Raw genomic sequence first — 18795 nt, forward strand, 5'->3', positions numbered from 1 at the left:
CCTATATTCTAGGAAACTTTTATCTTGTATGCTAGTGTGGAGTTTAGCCTAGGGCGATGCATCAGTAAGATAGTATAAGTACTTGTAAGCTTGCAAATTCATTCATTATGTGAGATTTCAATACAATATACACAACGTTTTCTCTCTTATTTATTTGTTTTTTATTCATCATGTATTCACTCAACATTAACACAAGCCACTTGGATTATTAAGAATGGAACTTGTTAACCCACTTGAGTTGAAATCGAAGTTGTTGGCACGTTACTATAGTCAAATCTTTTTTTTAGAGCACTAGTCAAATCTATTAACATTTTAAATGACAAATGGCTGCCCCTCGAAATGGTTTCAAAATCTTGAGCTTGAAACCTACTCACTCAAATATTTTCCTTCTTAAAACATTGTTATTGAAGATCAACAATGATGGAAAAATGAGACTATCGATGATATGTTTTTACCTTTTAATTTGAAACAACTTAGATTAAGCAAATTCCTCTACTAACGACAGAAAATAAAAGTGTTGATTGGCTTGCAAACTTTAGCATTACTAAGGCTAATTTGAATTTGCTTGTTTTGAAGATTTCTCCTAGTGAGCTTCAAAAGCTCCTATTTGATGATATTTCTGGGGGTTGTATGTCTAGGAATGTCTGTTTAGTTTAGTTTATTTTTTCCTTTGGGGGTTGTATGTCTAGGAATGCCCGTTTAGTTTAGTTTTTTTTTCTTCCTTTCTTGGGCTTTGCCCTCTTCTGTACAATATATATATATATATATATATATATATATATATATATATATATATATATATATATATATATATATAGAGGGCATATCAAGTGAGAGGACATCTTATGATGAGAGGATTAAATTATAACCATTAGATTTAATCCAATGGATTAGATCTTATTCCTTATACTGCACCTCCCTCCACAAAATTATATCCACACATGTGTTTTGCTTCCGAGGACCGCTCTCTCTTCTCCAGTTCTCCCAACATCGCCTTTCTCTTCTTCCCCTACAATTTTGTTTTCTTCTTTATATCCTAATCAACTGGAAAATTGCCCAAATTATACACAAATATTTATAGATCTTGGGTAAATACCCATCGCATCAATATTTATTTATTTTTTCCAATTTGAAACATTCACCCTCTTTTCATACAGCCCATCTCCCTCAATTGTTTTCTCGTGCCTCACTTTAAAGTTACTAGTGGAATGAAATTTACATGTGTATCTCATTTCAATTGCAACTTGCTAGATTGGTGAAGTTTAAGATATAAGAGAAAACAATAATTGAGATATAGATTGTTAATTGAGATATAGATTGAAAAAGGGGTTTTAATTGAGATATAGATTGAACAGAGATAACCAAAACTATACCAAGAATTTTAAAAGATATTATATACTTGTTGGAACAAGGAGATTTGAACGGATATAGCTTGTTGAGAGAAAGTATAGAGAAGTCTAACCAAAAAAAAATTTTGTCGTTTGTTTTTGTTTTGTGTTGTGTTGTTAATTGTTATAATTGTTTTGTTTGTGGGTTGTGTTTGTGAAGCCATTTAATTTCCTCTTCTTTTGCCACCACTTTCCACCGCCGTCGCCGCCGTACTTTCTTCCTCTCATTTCTATTATTTGTTCTTGATGTAAGATTTTTACATCTCATAAAACTATTTACACGTGAGTATAAAATAGGATCGTATCCACAGAGAGTTGCGTATATCCTAAGCATTTTCACAATATTTATCACATTAAGTGTTTGGGTATAAATTGTTTGTTTGTGTAAAACTATTTTCCTATTCGACATAAAAGTAAAACGAGAAAAGATAGGGCTATTTCGCTTGCGGTTAGAGATATCAACCAAGCGTAACAGCTGCAATCTCTCGATTGATTAACGGATTCTAGCTTTTTAAACGATATTATCACAATCACTCGACAATATCATTCATGTCCAAATGATATCATTAATTCTAAGGGATCGTTTAAACATCGATTTCCCAAACATTTAAACGATCACAAAGTCGATTGGATAGTTTAATCGACGATTTCCCAACCGATTAAATTACCCAAAAGCATTAAGTCCTAGATTAAAAGTGATTATCAAATATTAACATCTATGTCTAGAGTGATAACTTAAGATAGATTGTTATTCTATTTCTAGATTCAAAAGTATGTGTCCATATCATTTTGAATCTCAATGAAACATTTAAAGCAAGAATAACAACAATATTGAATAAATAAGCTAGAACCATATATTAAAATATCAAGAAATTACATAATAGCTTGTTTGAATACCTCGAAACCACAAGAATAGATGTAGCCACATATGTCTATGATGGCTTTGCAAAGGATGAAGAAAAGATGTAGATTCCATGACAAGATCCATGATGTCTCAACAAATCTTGGCTTGAATCTACTCCTAACTATCTTGCTTTGTGTTTCTCTCTCTCTCTCTCCCCAGAAAATGCCCTATTCTCTCTCAAAAAACCAGAAAATATGAAATAGAAAATGTAATAATGTCTGGAGAGAGAAGGAAAAACTATTTAAATGAGCAGAATTCGTGAAATCTCGCTTAAGCGAGATGGATCTCGCTTAAGCGAACTGCCTGAAAATCCCACTCTGGCCATTGAAGTCATGCCACATGGACCATATCCCCTGAAGATGTTGAATCTCGCGTAAGCGAGCTGGAAGCGAACTGAGAAGCGAATTCTGGAATTGCTCTTGGCATAGAAATCGCTTAAGCGAAACGACCTCGCTTAAGCGAAATGGCTTCAACTGATGAACTTTGCTTGAGCGAATGGGAAGCGAGATTTGGAGCGAAATGAAGTGTTGCTCCCTGGAATTTTCTCGCTTAAGCAAATTGATCTCGCTTAAGCGAGTTTTGCTTGGTCCTTGCTTGTCATTTCCTGCACAAGTTTGAGTAGAGTGAGGCATGTAAAGCATAAATGGTGAAATTACAACAATTGATTGCTTTTCCTTAGATAACTTGCATAACAAGTCAAAAACGCCTATTTTAGCACATGAAATATATTACTTTTGAGCACTTATAAGTTCTCCCTCGCCGGAACAAAGCGACGGCACCGTCTTCTCAGAGGAAGAATTTGAGGAAGAAGAGAGAGAGGGATAAGGTTGGTGTACACGCGCGCTAAATGAGAAAAAAATACAAATGTGCATCTTTAAAGGAAATAAGATCTCAACCATTGGTTTAAATCTAATGGTCAATAAGTAATGCTCTCACCCTCTCATTATAAATGTCCTCTCATTTGATACATGCTCTAGAATTTTGCTCTTTACCCAAATGGATTTGTTCATTCCCAAAGTAAATGACCAAAATGCCCCTGCATGAGTTAACTCACGCTAGTGTTAAATTTGCGTGAGTTAACACACGCTACGTAAGTTAAGTCACGCTGCGTGAGTTAACTCGCGTTAGTATAAATTTCCTAATTTTTCACGTGACTTAAGTCATGCTTGCTGAAAATCTGCTTTAGGGAACCACACAATAAAGCTATCAGACTATACAACTATTTTTTATATAATAATACAATATTTACTTGTCCCAAAGATGTTTACTACTATCCCTGCCATGCATTAAATGCGTGAACAGTAATCTAAATAGGACTATGACTACCTACTCTCTATTACTAAAGCCTACCAATGGAGACTTTTCACTTCACCCAATAGTTGTGAACTTACTTACAACACTCAAAATGTTCTATCTGTTTTGTCTTCAGTAACTAACCAATGTTATTGTTTTGTCTTAAGTAACTTGCTTTTTATAAGATTTGTTTTACAGCAAGTGTGACTTAAGTCACGTGAAAAAATTGGAAATTTATACTAGCGTGGGTTAACTCACGCTGCGTGAGTTAACTCACGCAAGTTAATATTAGCGTGAGTTAACATTCGTATGGGTATTTTAGTCATTTTGGGAATGAGCAAAACCGTTTGGGTAAAGAGCAGAATTCCATGCTATATATACACACACACACACACACACACACACACACACACACACACACACACACACACACACACACACACACACTATGAGAATGATATTTTTATATGAGAATAGTGAGATGAATAAGAGCCATGAGAATAAAAAACGTTGGTTGAGATTAAAACATTTCTAAATGAGTCATTTGTCATCAACATAATGATATAATTGTGATTTTTATTGTATCAATAGTATTCTTTTTTTAAAAAGAGTGTAATTATTATTCATTGATTTCGGTCATCATCTCTCTCCATGGTCTTCATCTCCTCCATTGAAAAATTCATAATTTCCATTTCAAAATATCTATACTTCATTGGTTTCCTTTAGAATTCGGTTCTTATCACACCATAGAAATACACATCCATCCCTTTCTTTGATTTCAATTTTTTTTCCTTCTAAATTGTTGTCTTTTGTAACCATTTTTTTATTGTATTTTGTCGTGATCCAGTTTGATCCATGAGGAAGAAGCTTGATACTCTTTCACTGTTCTAAGTTTTTTTTTTTTTATAAAAAATATATCTTCTAAGAAGCGTTTTTTTTAAGCAAATGTTCTATGAAGTTTGATTAATGAGGATTCAAAATTATATTTTAGGAATGTTCAAAAAAGGAATACTAATGACACAACATAATTATATAATGATATCAATGATAAATGACTCATTTAGGAATGTTTTAATCTCAACAAATGCTTTTTAATCTCATGGCTCTTATTCATTCTCACTATTCTCATATAAGAATGTCATTCTCATAGTATATGTTCTATAGAGGATGTATATTATGAGAATGACTATCTTATATGAGAATGATCCTCAACCATTAGATCAAAAATAAATGGTTGAGATTAAAAAGTCACATATGTACCTCACCTTATTACATCAATTCTCATAAACTCATTTCCTTTTTCATCTTCTTCTTCCCACAATCATTACTCCCATAAATATGATTTAAATTAGAGATTTAATCCTAGGATTTTACTTGATAAACTTCCTAGGTTCTTTCTCTCTCACTCACCTGAAGGTTTAAATCATCACTCCCAATCTCAATCTCAAGCTCAGACTCTTTCTTTTTTTTTCTTTGTTTTTTTTTTTTGTAAAAATACAAGATTCCTTTTTTAATATAAATTATAGTATGTGATAATTACATCTTGTAATCTTTGCTATATACCAAAAAAAAAATTTGTGAGTCTGATTATATAAGATAGTCATTCACTCGTGTGAATTGTTTATATCAAAGAGTTTATTTAAATCATATTTATGGGAGTATCAAATGGTTTAAATCATATTTATGGGAGTAATGATTGTGGGAAGAATAAGATGAAAAAGGAAATTAGTTTATGAGAATTGATGTAATAAGGTGAGGGACATGACTTTTTAATCTCATCCATTTATTTTTGATCTAATGGTTGAGGATCATTCTCATCATTCTCATCATTCTCATATAAGATAGTCATTCTCATACTATACATCATCATGTTCTCTCTATATATACATATATATATATATATATATATATATATAAAAGGTACTATAAAGATTTTTTTTTTTATTATATTTTCCAAAATTGTTTTATTAAGGTATATGTCAAAAAAATTGCAATACGCGATAAAATAAATATGGGAAATGTTAACTTGTGCCCTTGGGGCATAAGTTAAGGAACCAAATGTAGAAATTTTTTCTTAAAACTTGTGCATTCAATGCTTTGAAAGTTTCAAAAGTTATCATTTAAATATAAAATTTATTTGTTAATTCTATTTTAAGCTCATTAACTTGTGCCCTTAGGGCACAAGTTAACATGACCCAATAAATATACAATTGTATTGTTAATGTTACTCATTTGATAACTTCAAGTATGGTGATACGCAAAAGCTTGAGTTTGAAGTTCGAATTTTTCACTTCTCCACATTTTAGGTCTATAAGTATAACCACTGCGTCACCTTAACAGGAAATAAATATATAATTAAGTGCAATGGATAAACGTACAAGTTTGTCAATAAAAAAATGATAAACGGACAGATGCGCACACTAGCGCTCCTCTTATTCCTACTTTTAGCTTATGTAAGACAATTATATTAACTCTTATACCAAAAAAAAAAAAAAAACAGAGACAATTAAATATATCTCTAAATAAAAAAAAATATAGGAAAAACACTTGCATTAAAATGAGACTTTTGGTGGTTTGTGAGTTTCTCTCATTCAAGAGTTAAAACTCTTTTTGTTGTAAAAAAATAAACCTTTAATAATGAATAATCTTTTTCTGTATAATCTAAAAATATATAAAAAAGGGGCAATTTAGGAGATAAAAAGAATAGAGTTCCAACCCTAAAACTGATATTATAAACATGTGTTTTTATTTTTAAACTATTTTTGGCGTGTTAATCCTCTTGTTTTTTAAGAGAACGAGACTTTAATAATTCAAAGTTCGGTTTAACGGTAATTGGATCTAAATAAGATTTATTCTACTTAAAAATCAAACTCTAATTCTACGTACCTAACAATTTGTCCCGTAAGTGTAGCTCTGTTGGTAGCTATCAAGGATAATTTGTGCAGGGGTCAAGGTTCGAATTCCGGATTTCCCACTTCTCCACACATAATATGTGTGAATCTAGCCACTAGGCTACTTGACAAAAAAAGTTCTACCTAAAAATTTGATTCTTAAATGGAGCTCATTAGCCTTAAAATCCAATCACTTCGTTAACTTTCGAGACAATACCAGATAAATCTTGATTGTCCATCTTTTTATGACCCAATTTGACGAGACTGACATATACATTCCTGTCAAACCCCAATTTTTAACCTAAGATCCTACATTCATACACCTTTTGACCATGAATAATCTTTTACTTTTCAAAGGAAATGGTGGCAGAGAGGTATCTTAAAATACCTCATTTTTGGTTCGTTTTCGAGCCTGCTCTTTATTTTATTTTTAGTCTTTTATCTATCTTATTTTTATTTTTTTATTAGTTATTATTTTATTTTTATTTCCATCTTTTACTTTATATTTATTTTTATTTTTATTTTATTTTGTTTTTATTTTAGGTTATTTTATTTTCTTTAGAATAGGTCCAAAATTAAACATGCCCAGGGTCCAAATTTTTAATTTCTTCTCCACACCACAATCAGTGCATAGTCAAAACTTTCTTACCAAAAAAGGCCAAACGCGTTCCATCACCATAATTTCCCATAAAAGGCCATTAAACCAATGTTTCATTTTTATCAACCAAAGAACCTATAAATAGAGCCCTCATCCCTCACAATTTCACACACAAAAAAGTTCTCTTGAGTTGTCAAAGAACTTTTCTCTCTTCTCCCGCATTTAGCTCGTGTTGACAAGCTATTCTTTCCTCCTCTAATTATTTCTGTCCATTCGGAAAAAGTCCCTTCAGAAAAGTCCCTTTCGTAATTTTGTCCCTTCGGTAATTTTTTCCCTTTGGTTGTCCTTTCCTTTTTTTTTTTCTTTTTTTTCCTTGCATTTTATTTCTTTTTAGCATTTTTGCATTTCATTTTATTTCTATTTAGCATTTTAGTTATTGTCATTTATTATTTCTATTTAGCATTTTAATTATTGTCATTTATTTTCCAGCAATTATATTCAGGTCCAATGTAAATAGAAATGAGAAAAAGTGTGTATGCGTACTTCCTTTTATTTTTTTACTGCTTTATATATATATTGAAAAAATGCTAAACAAATTAGGTTAGATTAAAGGGTTTTTGTGGTGATCCAACGTCACTACGGAAATTCCTCGCGCTTCTTTTTATTGTCACGTTAGCTTTATTTTTATGTTTTAATTAATATTCAAAAACAACAAAAACATGCAAATAATCCAAAATTCACAAAAAATATTTTCACAATAAACCTTGATTCAAAATCAAGTGATTCCCTTTTTATTTTTATTCTTTCTTAATCAAATTGCAATCAACCTTAATTCTATTTTGAGTCTTTTTTCTTTTAATATTAAAAATACAAACAAATACTCATTTCCCACTTGGCTTTTTACTTTAAAACTTTTTTTCAAAACTAATAAAAAGTTTGACCTCCGAAAAATGACGCGACAATCCCCGGTCATTATTTTAAGCAAAAATTTACATTTTAGGTTCATTTAATAAATGATGTATGTGGTTTATAATGTAGACCACATTCAGCATTTACTAAATGAACCAAAAATTTGTATTTTTGCTTATAATAGTGATCGGACGATGTATAAATGTTCACATAACATTTTTTTAGAAAAATGAAATTTTTGCTTATACCATTAATATAATTCGTATTGATATTTTTTTCTTAAATGTAAATAATTCATGTTGGGTTAATCCACGCTTATGTTATAAAATTGTGAACTTTCATTTTTAAATGTGAAATAATCTTAATATATATTTTTTCTTTTAAAAAAAATAGTCTTTTGTTTCTAATATATATCCTCTAATTGTTTACCTTTTTACTTTCAAAAAATAATTGTTTACCATTTTCATAAATCTTAATGAATTATTACCTTTTGGTAATTTTTTACATGTTTTGTCTTTTCATTTTACTATTTTTTACCTTTTTAACTAATTTTATAAAAGTTTAGCGGATTGATTTTTCCTTCCATAAAAGGGTTAACGGCGTAGTTTGTTGCACACTCGTCTTCATTTCCTCTATAATTGTCTGTATTTACTATTTATATAAAGAGCAATGCTATTTATCAAGAAAGATTTTATCAAGAAATTGTCCCGAAATTAATGTTAGCCAATAAAATCTCAGCCTGGCCGGAAATCATGGGGTGGTGGGTGTTATGTATTTTTTTTTTTGAAACTTTAATAAATAAGATTAAAATCTAAGGGTGATTATTTTGCCATGTCATTCTTGAATTCATCAAGAAAATTCATTCTTGATATCTAGCATTTTCCTTATATAAAATCTTCATTATGATTGTCTTAAAAATATCATTAATTCAATAATCGATATTCATATGGATGTTTAATTTTAATTTATTTAATACCCATTTTATTGCAATGATTCAATGCAAAATAATAATATAGTTTTAATTCATTAGTAAAATAATATTATATGAAATTCACACTTCAGTTACTAGCTCAGTGGAAATAGTTTAGTCTTGTAATCTCAAAATAAATATTTCAAATTCCCTCACAATGAGTTGTAAATATTCATTATTACCAATTTGATTAATAAAAATTTCTCCTTTTACAACTTATTTTCTTGAAAAGCTTATATGAAATTAAATCAACTTTTTTCTTTAAAAACTTATATGAAATTTAACTAAGACCATACGAGATGAATTTTCCCTTCCCAACCTAATTTTTCCCTTGCACAACAATGCTCGAAACACTATTTAAGGTGTCTAGATATCTTAACATTCATTCCAACTATATAGCCTGCTCTTATAAATACCACTATAGCCTTTTTATATTATACATACATATTGTATTAACTTTAGAAAAATAAAACATATTCGTTCCAACCTTATTAAACATTTCTTCTCTGGTTAGCTTCTCTCCATTCATTTCATAATTATTATGTTTCTGTTTTTTCAACTTTATAACACTTTTTTCACTTGACTATTTGTTAGTTAACTTTTGTATTATGAGTTAGTGACATATTCTTTTTATTGATTTTATTGGCATGGATCCAGTGAAAGAGACTTGAAGACTCCGAATAGTGTTACTTCCACTTAGAAACACAAATCAGGTATATATTTACCAAACTCCTACACTCATTTCATTACATTATTTATCACACTTTTTTTTCTTTATCTTTCTTTTCTATGCTACTAGCACTTGTGGTGTGAGAGAATCATAACTTTTTACTAAACTAAATAATAGTTCTAGCAAGTAGTAACTCTGTCAAGTTATTTCCTCAAAGAACTATGCTCCACTATGTGCTAAATCCATTGCCGTTGTCTTTCTAGAAAATAAAGTCAAAGATATTGACGTTTGGTAGTTTGTCATTTTTCTATTCTACTATGATTCCTTGACTCTTATCAAATAACAAAACATGTTACTTTATAATATTGCATGGATGTTGTCCATTTGTATTTCGTAGGTTCCAACTATAAAACAATATTCTTTTGCTTAACTACCATCTTTTCATCAATGTTCTTACATGTGTCAGAATTTTATTATTAATATTTGTTTCCTCTAGTAAACAAAAATACTCCTTCCGTAATGAAATAAATTATCCAAAATTTCAAATATTTTATGTCTGAATTTTTTACTAAAATACATTGACGTTATTGGATCTCATTTTGTTTATGGTCTTACAGATGAAGTATGAAACAACTCATGACATCGGATTTTAAATATTCAATTAAAAAATAAAAATTATTATATATTGCATTATTTATTAATGTTGTATTTTTATTTTATTTAAAATTAATTTAATATTTGAGAGATATATATTTCAAATGAAAGTTCATATGTTTTTTCTATAAAAATAAGTAATTATGTTTTTAAAAAGATTGTGACTAATTTACATTTAAGCGTTAACTAACAAATAAAACCGACTCACTTAGATTGGTCTAGTGGTTTCATTTAAGAGTTAATTAACAAATAAAACCAAGTCAATTGAGTTGGTTCGGTGGTATTAACTTTGGAGTATGTTTCTCCTTAATGTCTTAAACTGGCCATCTAAAAAGTATCACACTTATTATCAAAAAATAACAATAATTAAGTATCACACTTGACGTGAAGGTCAATATACATGCATTCATATCGTGCTTGTGTGGAGGAATCTCAAATTCTCATTGAAAGATCACAAAATTTTTAATGGAGAACTGATTGTTATACTTCACCAAACGCTTTTAAATGTCAAATAAGCCAAGATGTACGGAAATGGAAATAACATTATTGATGGCTGCCCCTTTTTTTTTCTCTTGTTCCTCTTCATAGATAATATATTTGTTTTTGGTATTTTTTATTTGTTAACATCAAGTATAAAGTATAGCATACAATGAGCATATATATATATATATATATATATATATATATATATATATATATAGTACTGTCAAGAAAGGTCATATGATGGACTTTTCTGAGTATATTTTTCTGGTGGTGTGAACTTTTCTGAGTATATTTAGATCAAAAAAAAAAAAAAAACTTCTTTCTAAATTAATTATATCCACTCCTAACTTTAATTATACTAAAATTGTAGCTTAAATTTTCCAAGGTGAGAAGTCATGGGGTTGCAACTTCTCACAATTGTTTTTGATATGGTGACAAGTCTCGTTTGGGGAGGGTTGGGTGATTTTTTTTTTAGCTGTGACTTCTTACCTTCTCGTTGTTTTAATCGTTATTTTTCAATATGATATCTTAACACAATTATAAGCTACAAAATTGATATCTAAACCATTATTTTGATATCCATTTTATTTATTTTCAATATGTTTATATTCTACAAAGGGCAAATGAAGAAATAATTTTGTTATAATAGACTCGGCTGGTTTTTAACTCACTCTCACTCATGTAAATAATTTAACTAGACATGAAAGATAAGATGACATGATTAACTTATCATTTATTAAATATTAGATTAATTAGATAAGATATGATAATTTATTCTATCATTTATGTCTTATATTAGTCGCTAAATGAACCTTTAAAATGGTGTGATACTAACTTGAATAGAATATAAGAATATGGTTAGTGTCAATAGATAATCAAATGATTTGATTCAAGTGGTTGATGAATTTCTAACAAAGAACGAATCCCCTGAAAGAACTCGAATTTTATCTCTAGATGAACAACTTTTTATCAGACTTGCTTAAAGTGAGTTTGGGTAATATGGTCGTAAAATGACCAGTTTTTTTAATAGTGTGTAGAATTACCATTAATGTACTTTAGTTAAAAAAAAATCTCCATTCTCAAATTCAAAAAAAGTAAAAAAGTTGATCAAAATAAATTAATGCAAAGCTTCAGATTCTCTGTTCCTTGTGTAAAACGATAGAAAAACATTCATTAGTAAAAAACCTTTTTCCCTATATATACCAATGATAATACTATTAAGTTAACATTTGATCTAATCTTAATTGTAGTCGTTGTTTTTTTACTATTAAGTTAACATTTGATCTAATCTTAATTATAGTCGTTGTTTTTTTGAGAGGCTTAATTATAGTCGTTGTCAAACTCTTTTCTATGTATGAAAAAGCTTTATAATTTTTTTTTGCTAAAGTTGGTCATTGCACCTTAGTCTTTTTATATAATAATATATGAGGTCATTCCCTTTGCCTAGTGTAAATGCATGCACGTGTTCGATTTGAAAATGTGCTTATATATTGAGGTTCTATAGAGATTTCTATCTTTCATAAATTCATAGTAATGCATGCATTGCAATTTGCAGAATAATATAGAAAAAACAATTCCAATAGCTAACGAATAAACTTGATCAGCTTGATTTCATTCTTGGTTTTATCAAAACTTTGTTGATCATTATCAAGGTTTTTTATTTTGCGTCTTTCAGGATTTATATGTTTTACCATTATAGAAGAGTTATGTATCAAAATTTATTTTGGCATTCTTTGAAATGAAGTTTTCAAATTATTTTCAGGTTCATATTAAAAGATGAAGATGAACATGAGTGGAAGGGTTCTCTTGTTGTGGTGGTACATAATGGCTTTGCAACTTTGTTTCACGTTTGGTTCCTATTTAGATCATATCTCATTCAGGTTTTCCATATTTCTTAATCTTTCTTTTTTTAATTGCCATATTTGCTTGATCTTGCTTCTTTGTTTAGTTATACAACAATGTTGCTTTCGTTTTGATTGAGACAAATAAAATCATAAGGTAAGAGCATTTTAAAAAAAAGACATTCTGCTTAGAGTTTTAAATAACGGTTGCACTAACAATTGCAACGGCATCGTGATTTTAGATATTGTAGAGAATCACAATCAAATGCGGCTGATACATCCTCAACCGTGATTGTGTTGCAATTTGAACAACCATTACATAGCGGTTCAGATTGCAGCTGCATACCTTTGTTTAAAAATGTGCATGCTATATATGTTACTTATTATCTTCCTACCAAAAATAGAGAAGGATTACATAAATAGAGAAAGAACATCCAATAAAATAGAAGAATCATGGTTTTAGTATATGGTGGTGTCCCATGTCTTCTCAGAAAAAATTTAAGCATTTCATGCCCTTTATTTTATCTTTTTTATGGTTCCATCTGCATGCAACATTTCACTTGTATTCCTTTATTTATCTTCTATGTTTTTTATTTTTTTGTGGTGATAAATTTACAAATTTATTAGTTAACAAGTTTTCATCCAAATATTCCCCTGCACCATCTGACAGTGTGTGTCCATATATATATATATATATATATATATATATATATATATATATGGATGATGAAAATGCAATTACTTTTACACGTCTGGTTATGAAATTTCAGCTAGTTTGCTTTATCGTAAATGACTCTTTATTACAATTGGATACAGGTCAATTATACTATATCAATAATGGTTAAAATCCATTAATTCACAATTTTGATTAAGTTAGGCTAACATATGTTTTTGTATCACATCACTTTCATTCCTATAGACTTTACTTTTACTGTTTTACATCCACATACACATTCAATGCTCCTCAAAGCACTATGATTTTATTTCCACCCATGACACACTCTCTCATATAATATGTACAACATGTACATGTATTATAAAGTAAGATTATATATTTGAAACATAAATTCATTTTGTTCTACAATCATGATTATAAATTCAATTTAAAAAAACAACGGAGAAATTTCATTTGATTCTACATAAATATAATTCCTTTTTTTTTTTGTCCAATTTTTGTTGTTATACAAATATAAGGGCTTATTTTATTGCTTTTAAAAATAAAGTAATTAAACAGGATGTATAGGAATATTTCCAAGTTCAAATATCGTTATTCTGTCACTTCTAAGGGGTGGATCTCTCTGTTTGTCTTAGATTCCAATATAGGTTGCTAAAAAAGGATATTTTATCTAAAGGGAAATTGGAGGCAAATGAAGCATTCCCTAAAACTAATAGCAAAAGAAAATTGAACCCTTTACCATAATTAAAATATCGAATATGCTTTTGGTGCACAAATTGTCCATTTTGTTTATTTGTCCTATTGTTTCCCCTTTCCTATTTTTCAATTGAATTGACAAAGTAATAATATGCTATATTTTCTTAATTTCTTTTTACTCATTTTCCTTGCATTGTTTCCACTTGCAGAAGAAGCGTAAGAGGATTGCCTAATGCTCAATCTCCAGTCACTATTAATCGTCAAAATTCTCAGCAGGTTAATTATATACTAACTACTAGGCTTTTGAAACAGAAATGCTTAAGGTTATGACATTTTTAACTAAATAATAGTGAAGAAATATTTTGATTCGTTATTTTTAATTATAAACATATTAATGTGGTTCCATTGTAAATCTTTATATTACTGGAAAAATCCAACGGACATGATCGCAATCGCAATTGCAATGTCATTGTAGAAACCTTTAAATTTGTTACATTGCAGCTACAATTGTGACTTCAAACTGCGATTAAAAAAGGATAGGCCATTCAACAAAATTATTCAAAAGAAGATTGAAATGAAACAAAAAAAAATTGTTCTGATTTTCTTTAAATGATTTTCAGGTGGTGATTAGCAATGGCATCATGTCCCTTACTTTGGCAAATCCTGGGGGGTATGTCTTAGGAATATCATATTCTGGAATGGAAAATGTACTTGAATCTGGAAATGAAGATGATGATAGAGGGTACCTATTCAATTTTGGACTTAATTTCCACAAGCTTATATTCATTAACATATATGACACAAAAATAAGATCCATTGACATAATTATGCTTTGTTATTATTACTAGGTACTTTGACGTTGTTTTTGGCAAAACATTTCAAAGGTATAATGATATAATTTAATTGTTTGACATGTTATTCTATTGATAATTTGACACACTTATGATGTTTGAAATTTATAACAAACTTAGATAAGAGACTAATTTATAATTGGAATTACCATTGCAGAGTCCATGGAACAAGTTTCTCAGTCGTAACACAGAACGAGAATATAGTGGAGGTTTCATTTTTAAGGGCATGGAGTTCTTCTATGGGTGACTCAAGTGTCCCTATAAACATAGACCAAAGGTGAAATCCTAGTCCCAATTATTTGGCACAGTTTGTGAAATTTGATTATGAACATGTTTCTTGGTTTTGATGATTAATAATTCTTTGTTTTGAATAAATATATTTTTATAGGTATATAGTGAGAAAAGGCGATTCTGGATTTTACACTTACGTGGTATTTGAACGACCAAAAGGATTCCCTGCTATTAAAGTTGATCAAATAAGGACTGTTTTTAAACCCAAGGAAGCCAGGTAACTAACTATCAAAAATAGTGTTTCAATGAAGAAAAAAATTTCTTTTTATTTTTTAAAACCAAATATTAGTTCTTGTTATAAAAGTGAGATAAAAAACACACAATATATTCTTAACTAATGAAGAACCAATGATGCATGCAGCTTCAACTATATGGCCATATCAGATATTAGGCAAAGAAGAATGGCATCAATGAAAGATAGAGATGACGGTCAAAAATTGGCATATCCTGAAGCTGTTCTCTTAACACATCCATCTAATCCACAATTTAAAGGAGAGGTAACAAAATAAATAGGTTTATGCTTTTTTTTGGGTGTCATTTCTACTCAATTTGGTGCTATTAATAGGTTTATATTATTAGTACATGGTTGTAAATTCAATTTTAAAAAACATGCAAATAAATTTATGAATGGTTTATGTTGCACTTAGGTGGATGACAAATATCAATACTCCACTGAGAACCAATACAATCAAGTTAATGGATGGATTACCGCAGATTCTGAAAAACCCGTGGGTTTTTGGATCATAACACCGAGTAATGAGTTCCGCAATGGTGGACCCGTTAAGCAAGATCTCACATCTCATGTTGGCCCAACTTGCCTCTCTGTAAGTTCAACACATCAAAGATGGGTCTAAAAGGACGCACTCAATTTAAACTGTTACATATCGTCCGTTTAGTTCTGGTTTTTCATGTTTCTAATTTCACTGATAAAATAAAACTTAGAGAATGTATTATAAATGTTTTTCAAAATGCAATTATGTGTGTGTAGATGTTTGTAAGCACCCACTATGCTGGCAAAGACGTAGCCATCCAATTCCAAGAAGGAGAGACTTATAAAAAGGTTTTTGGGCCTATCTTTGTTTACTTGAATTCTGCTTCAAGTCAAGATCAATTTAAATCTCTATGGACAGATGCTAAACAAAAGGTCAATATTTCTCTTACAATCATCCATGATTTATTTATTTACTCCCATTTATTAGTATGCAATCACAGATACTTAATTGTTCTTCTTTGATTAAACAGCTATCGACTGAACTCAAAAGTTGGCCTTATAATTTTATTCAATCAAAAGATTTCATTCCACCTAATCAACGTGGAACCCTAACCGGACATTTACAAGTCCAAGACGGGTATACATTAACGAATTTTGTTTCTACAGAGTGAACACTATATATATACTCTCGATGCGAGCTGAATTTCTTTCTTTACCATATTCATTAGGGGGGGCAAATCTCAAAATGCTAAGAATGCATACATTGGTCTAGCTTGGCCTGGGGATGCAGGATCATGGCAGAGAGAAAGCAAGGTAAATTTGAAGTTTGATTTAAACTTTGAAGAAATATTTATATGTATGTAACTAAAAAAGTTTTGAATTATATACAAATTCACAGGGCTATCAATTTTGGACTAGAGCAGACCAAAACGGAAACTTTGTTATAAAAAACGTTGTACCTGGGTCGTACAACTTGTTTGCATGGGTTCCTGGCTACATTGGAGATTACAAATATAATTCTCCAATTACAATTAAACCAGGTAAAGTATGAAAATAAATTTCCAACAATCAATATAATATCATATGGTCACCAAAAAATTATTATTAGTGACGTAATTAGTTAATACGTTAGTAAGTAACTAATAACAAACTATTAACTAAACAGTTAGTTAATAGTTTGTTGTAATTAGTTGGTTATTAATTTACAAACTAATTGCGTCTCTAATAAAGTCAGGAAATTTATATTGTGACTATGTTTTTTGTTTTTACTCAAAGTAATTATAATTATATTGCATTAGACAATGACTTTGTAACAATGTGGATATATGTAGGAAGCACCATCAACTTGAATTCACTCGTATATAATCCTCCAAGAAATGGCCCAACTGTTTGGGAAATTGGCATTCCAGATCGCTCAGCTGGAGAATTTTTTGTACCAAAGCCTTACGCTAACCTCGTGAACAGATTATTCACGAATGACATCCCAGACCAGTTAGTCTCTAAACCATTATTAAATAGTTGACGTTCTTGCAAAAAAATATTTGATCCCAGTTTCTACTATCTCTGTCCCTTATTATAAACCTATTTTTTTAGCGCAAAAGAGTTGTTATATATAAAGAAGGGACAGAGGTGGTGTTAATCTTTAAAGTTCAATTTCCATTAACTCGAATGAAATATATATTCTATGATAGGTTTAGGCAATATGGTCTATGGAGCCGTTACAGCGATTTATATCCAACTCAGGATCTTGTTTACACAGTTGGTGTTAGTAACTATCGAAAGGATTGGTTTTATGCTCATGTTCCAAGGTAATTAGCTTTCTGTTGATTTTTTATTAATGTCTTGTTTAAGTGTCATGTTTTGGTCTAAACTTCAATTATATATGCAGGAGCACAGGACCTAATAAATTTCAAGCAACCACATGGAAGATTATATTTGATCATGGTGCTGTAATAAGTGGAAACTACACATTACAACTTGCCCTAGCAAGTGCCTCTAATGCTGAAGTGCAGGTACATTAAATATGTTTTATTCAATACAATATCTAACCCTAAATATATTTTCAGTCCTCGAAATACGGTAGTTATTGCTTTTGGTCCTTTAAAATAATTTCATTATCTTGTTATCTTTGTTTTTGAAAATGATCACGCGCAATTGATCCCTCTCTATGATGCTTGTCAGTCATGTATCTCTATGTGGCAAACATAGTCGAGAGCTATGTATGCCACAAAGAAAGTTTTACCAATAAAGTATACACCGATGTAAGATAATATATTCTCGATATTAATATATACTTGAATGTTTTGGATGATGTGTGATCAGGTTTGGTTCAATAACATGAATGCCAATCCTCCCTACTTCACTACAAAGAGAATAGGAGATGATAGTGCCATACCAAGGCATGGAATCCATGGATTATATTGGTTGTTTACCATAGAAGTACCTAGTGTTCATTTGGTAAAAGGAAAAAATACAGTATTTTTGAGACAATCAAGATTTGACTCATTTTGGCAAGGAGTTCTATATGATTATATCCGGTTAGAAAGTCCTTCAACTACCAAGTTGAAACCATGATTCTTGCAGTATTGAAGGAAGATTTAGAAGTGTGACCGCTTGCCTAGCTAGGAATAAATTATCTTCTCATATTTAATTTATGGAATAATTTGCTAGAAAGCATAGATTTTAGGAAAATAATAAAGCTGGTCATTGTATATATTCAAAAGTCCGTTATTAGTTGTATTGTATACATCTATGTATATTAAAGAATAAAATTGATGTTTTTAGTTTTGTGCTTATATTTCATTATTATCAATCGCAACAAAGTTGATAAAACTATAAGTTAACTTGTGAAATCGTACGGTTTCATGAGTATCTGTATCAATTTTGAGTTGATCTCGTTATAAACTTGTATTTCAATAAAATTAAAATGAAACATATTTAGGTTGGATGGACTCGTAGTGAATTTGAT

The 18795-nt window shown here is 29.9% G+C and overlaps 1 protein-coding gene across 1 annotated transcript; it reads left to right on the forward strand.

Moving 5' to 3' along the window:
- The first annotated feature begins 12201 nt into the window (after positions 1 to 12201).
- Positions 12202 to 18622, forward strand: LOC146920834 (uncharacterized). Its single transcript, XM_085714276.1, has 17 exons — positions 12202 to 12412; positions 12523 to 12640; positions 14183 to 14249; positions 14594 to 14715; positions 14822 to 14857; positions 14982 to 15101; positions 15213 to 15332; positions 15477 to 15612; positions 15763 to 15939; positions 16104 to 16259; positions 16358 to 16464; positions 16556 to 16640; positions 16726 to 16867; positions 17159 to 17318; positions 17519 to 17635; positions 17716 to 17839; positions 18150 to 18622. Exons 2-17 carry the CDS (start codon positions 12537 to 12539, stop codon positions 18399 to 18401), a joined length of 2025 nt encoding a protein of 674 aa, XP_085570402.1. The 5' UTR covers positions 12202 to 12412; positions 12523 to 12536; the 3' UTR covers positions 18402 to 18622.
- The last annotated feature ends 173 nt before the right edge of the window (positions 18623 to 18795 follow it).

This window comes from Medicago sativa, chromosome 5, assembly GCF_051527215.1.
Source record: "Medicago sativa cultivar Bolivia chromosome 5, Bolivia_mono, whole genome shotgun sequence".
Classification (NCBI taxonomy): domain Eukaryota; kingdom Viridiplantae; phylum Streptophyta; class Magnoliopsida; order Fabales; family Fabaceae; genus Medicago; species Medicago sativa.

Bases quoted from the DNA above. Each gene is read 5' to 3' on its own strand.
- LOC146920834 (XM_085714276.1), top strand. From the start codon at position 12,537: ATGAAGATGAACATGAGTGGAAGGGTTCTCTTGTTGTGGTGGTACATA. The intron at 15,102-15,212 runs GTGAAATCCTAG...ATATTTTTATAG, and splicing joins CCTATAAACATAGACCAAAG to GTATATAGTGAGAAAAGGCG. The intron at 16,641-16,725 runs GTAAATTTGAAG...ACAAATTCACAG, and splicing joins CATGGCAGAGAGAAAGCAAG to GGCTATCAATTTTGGACTAG.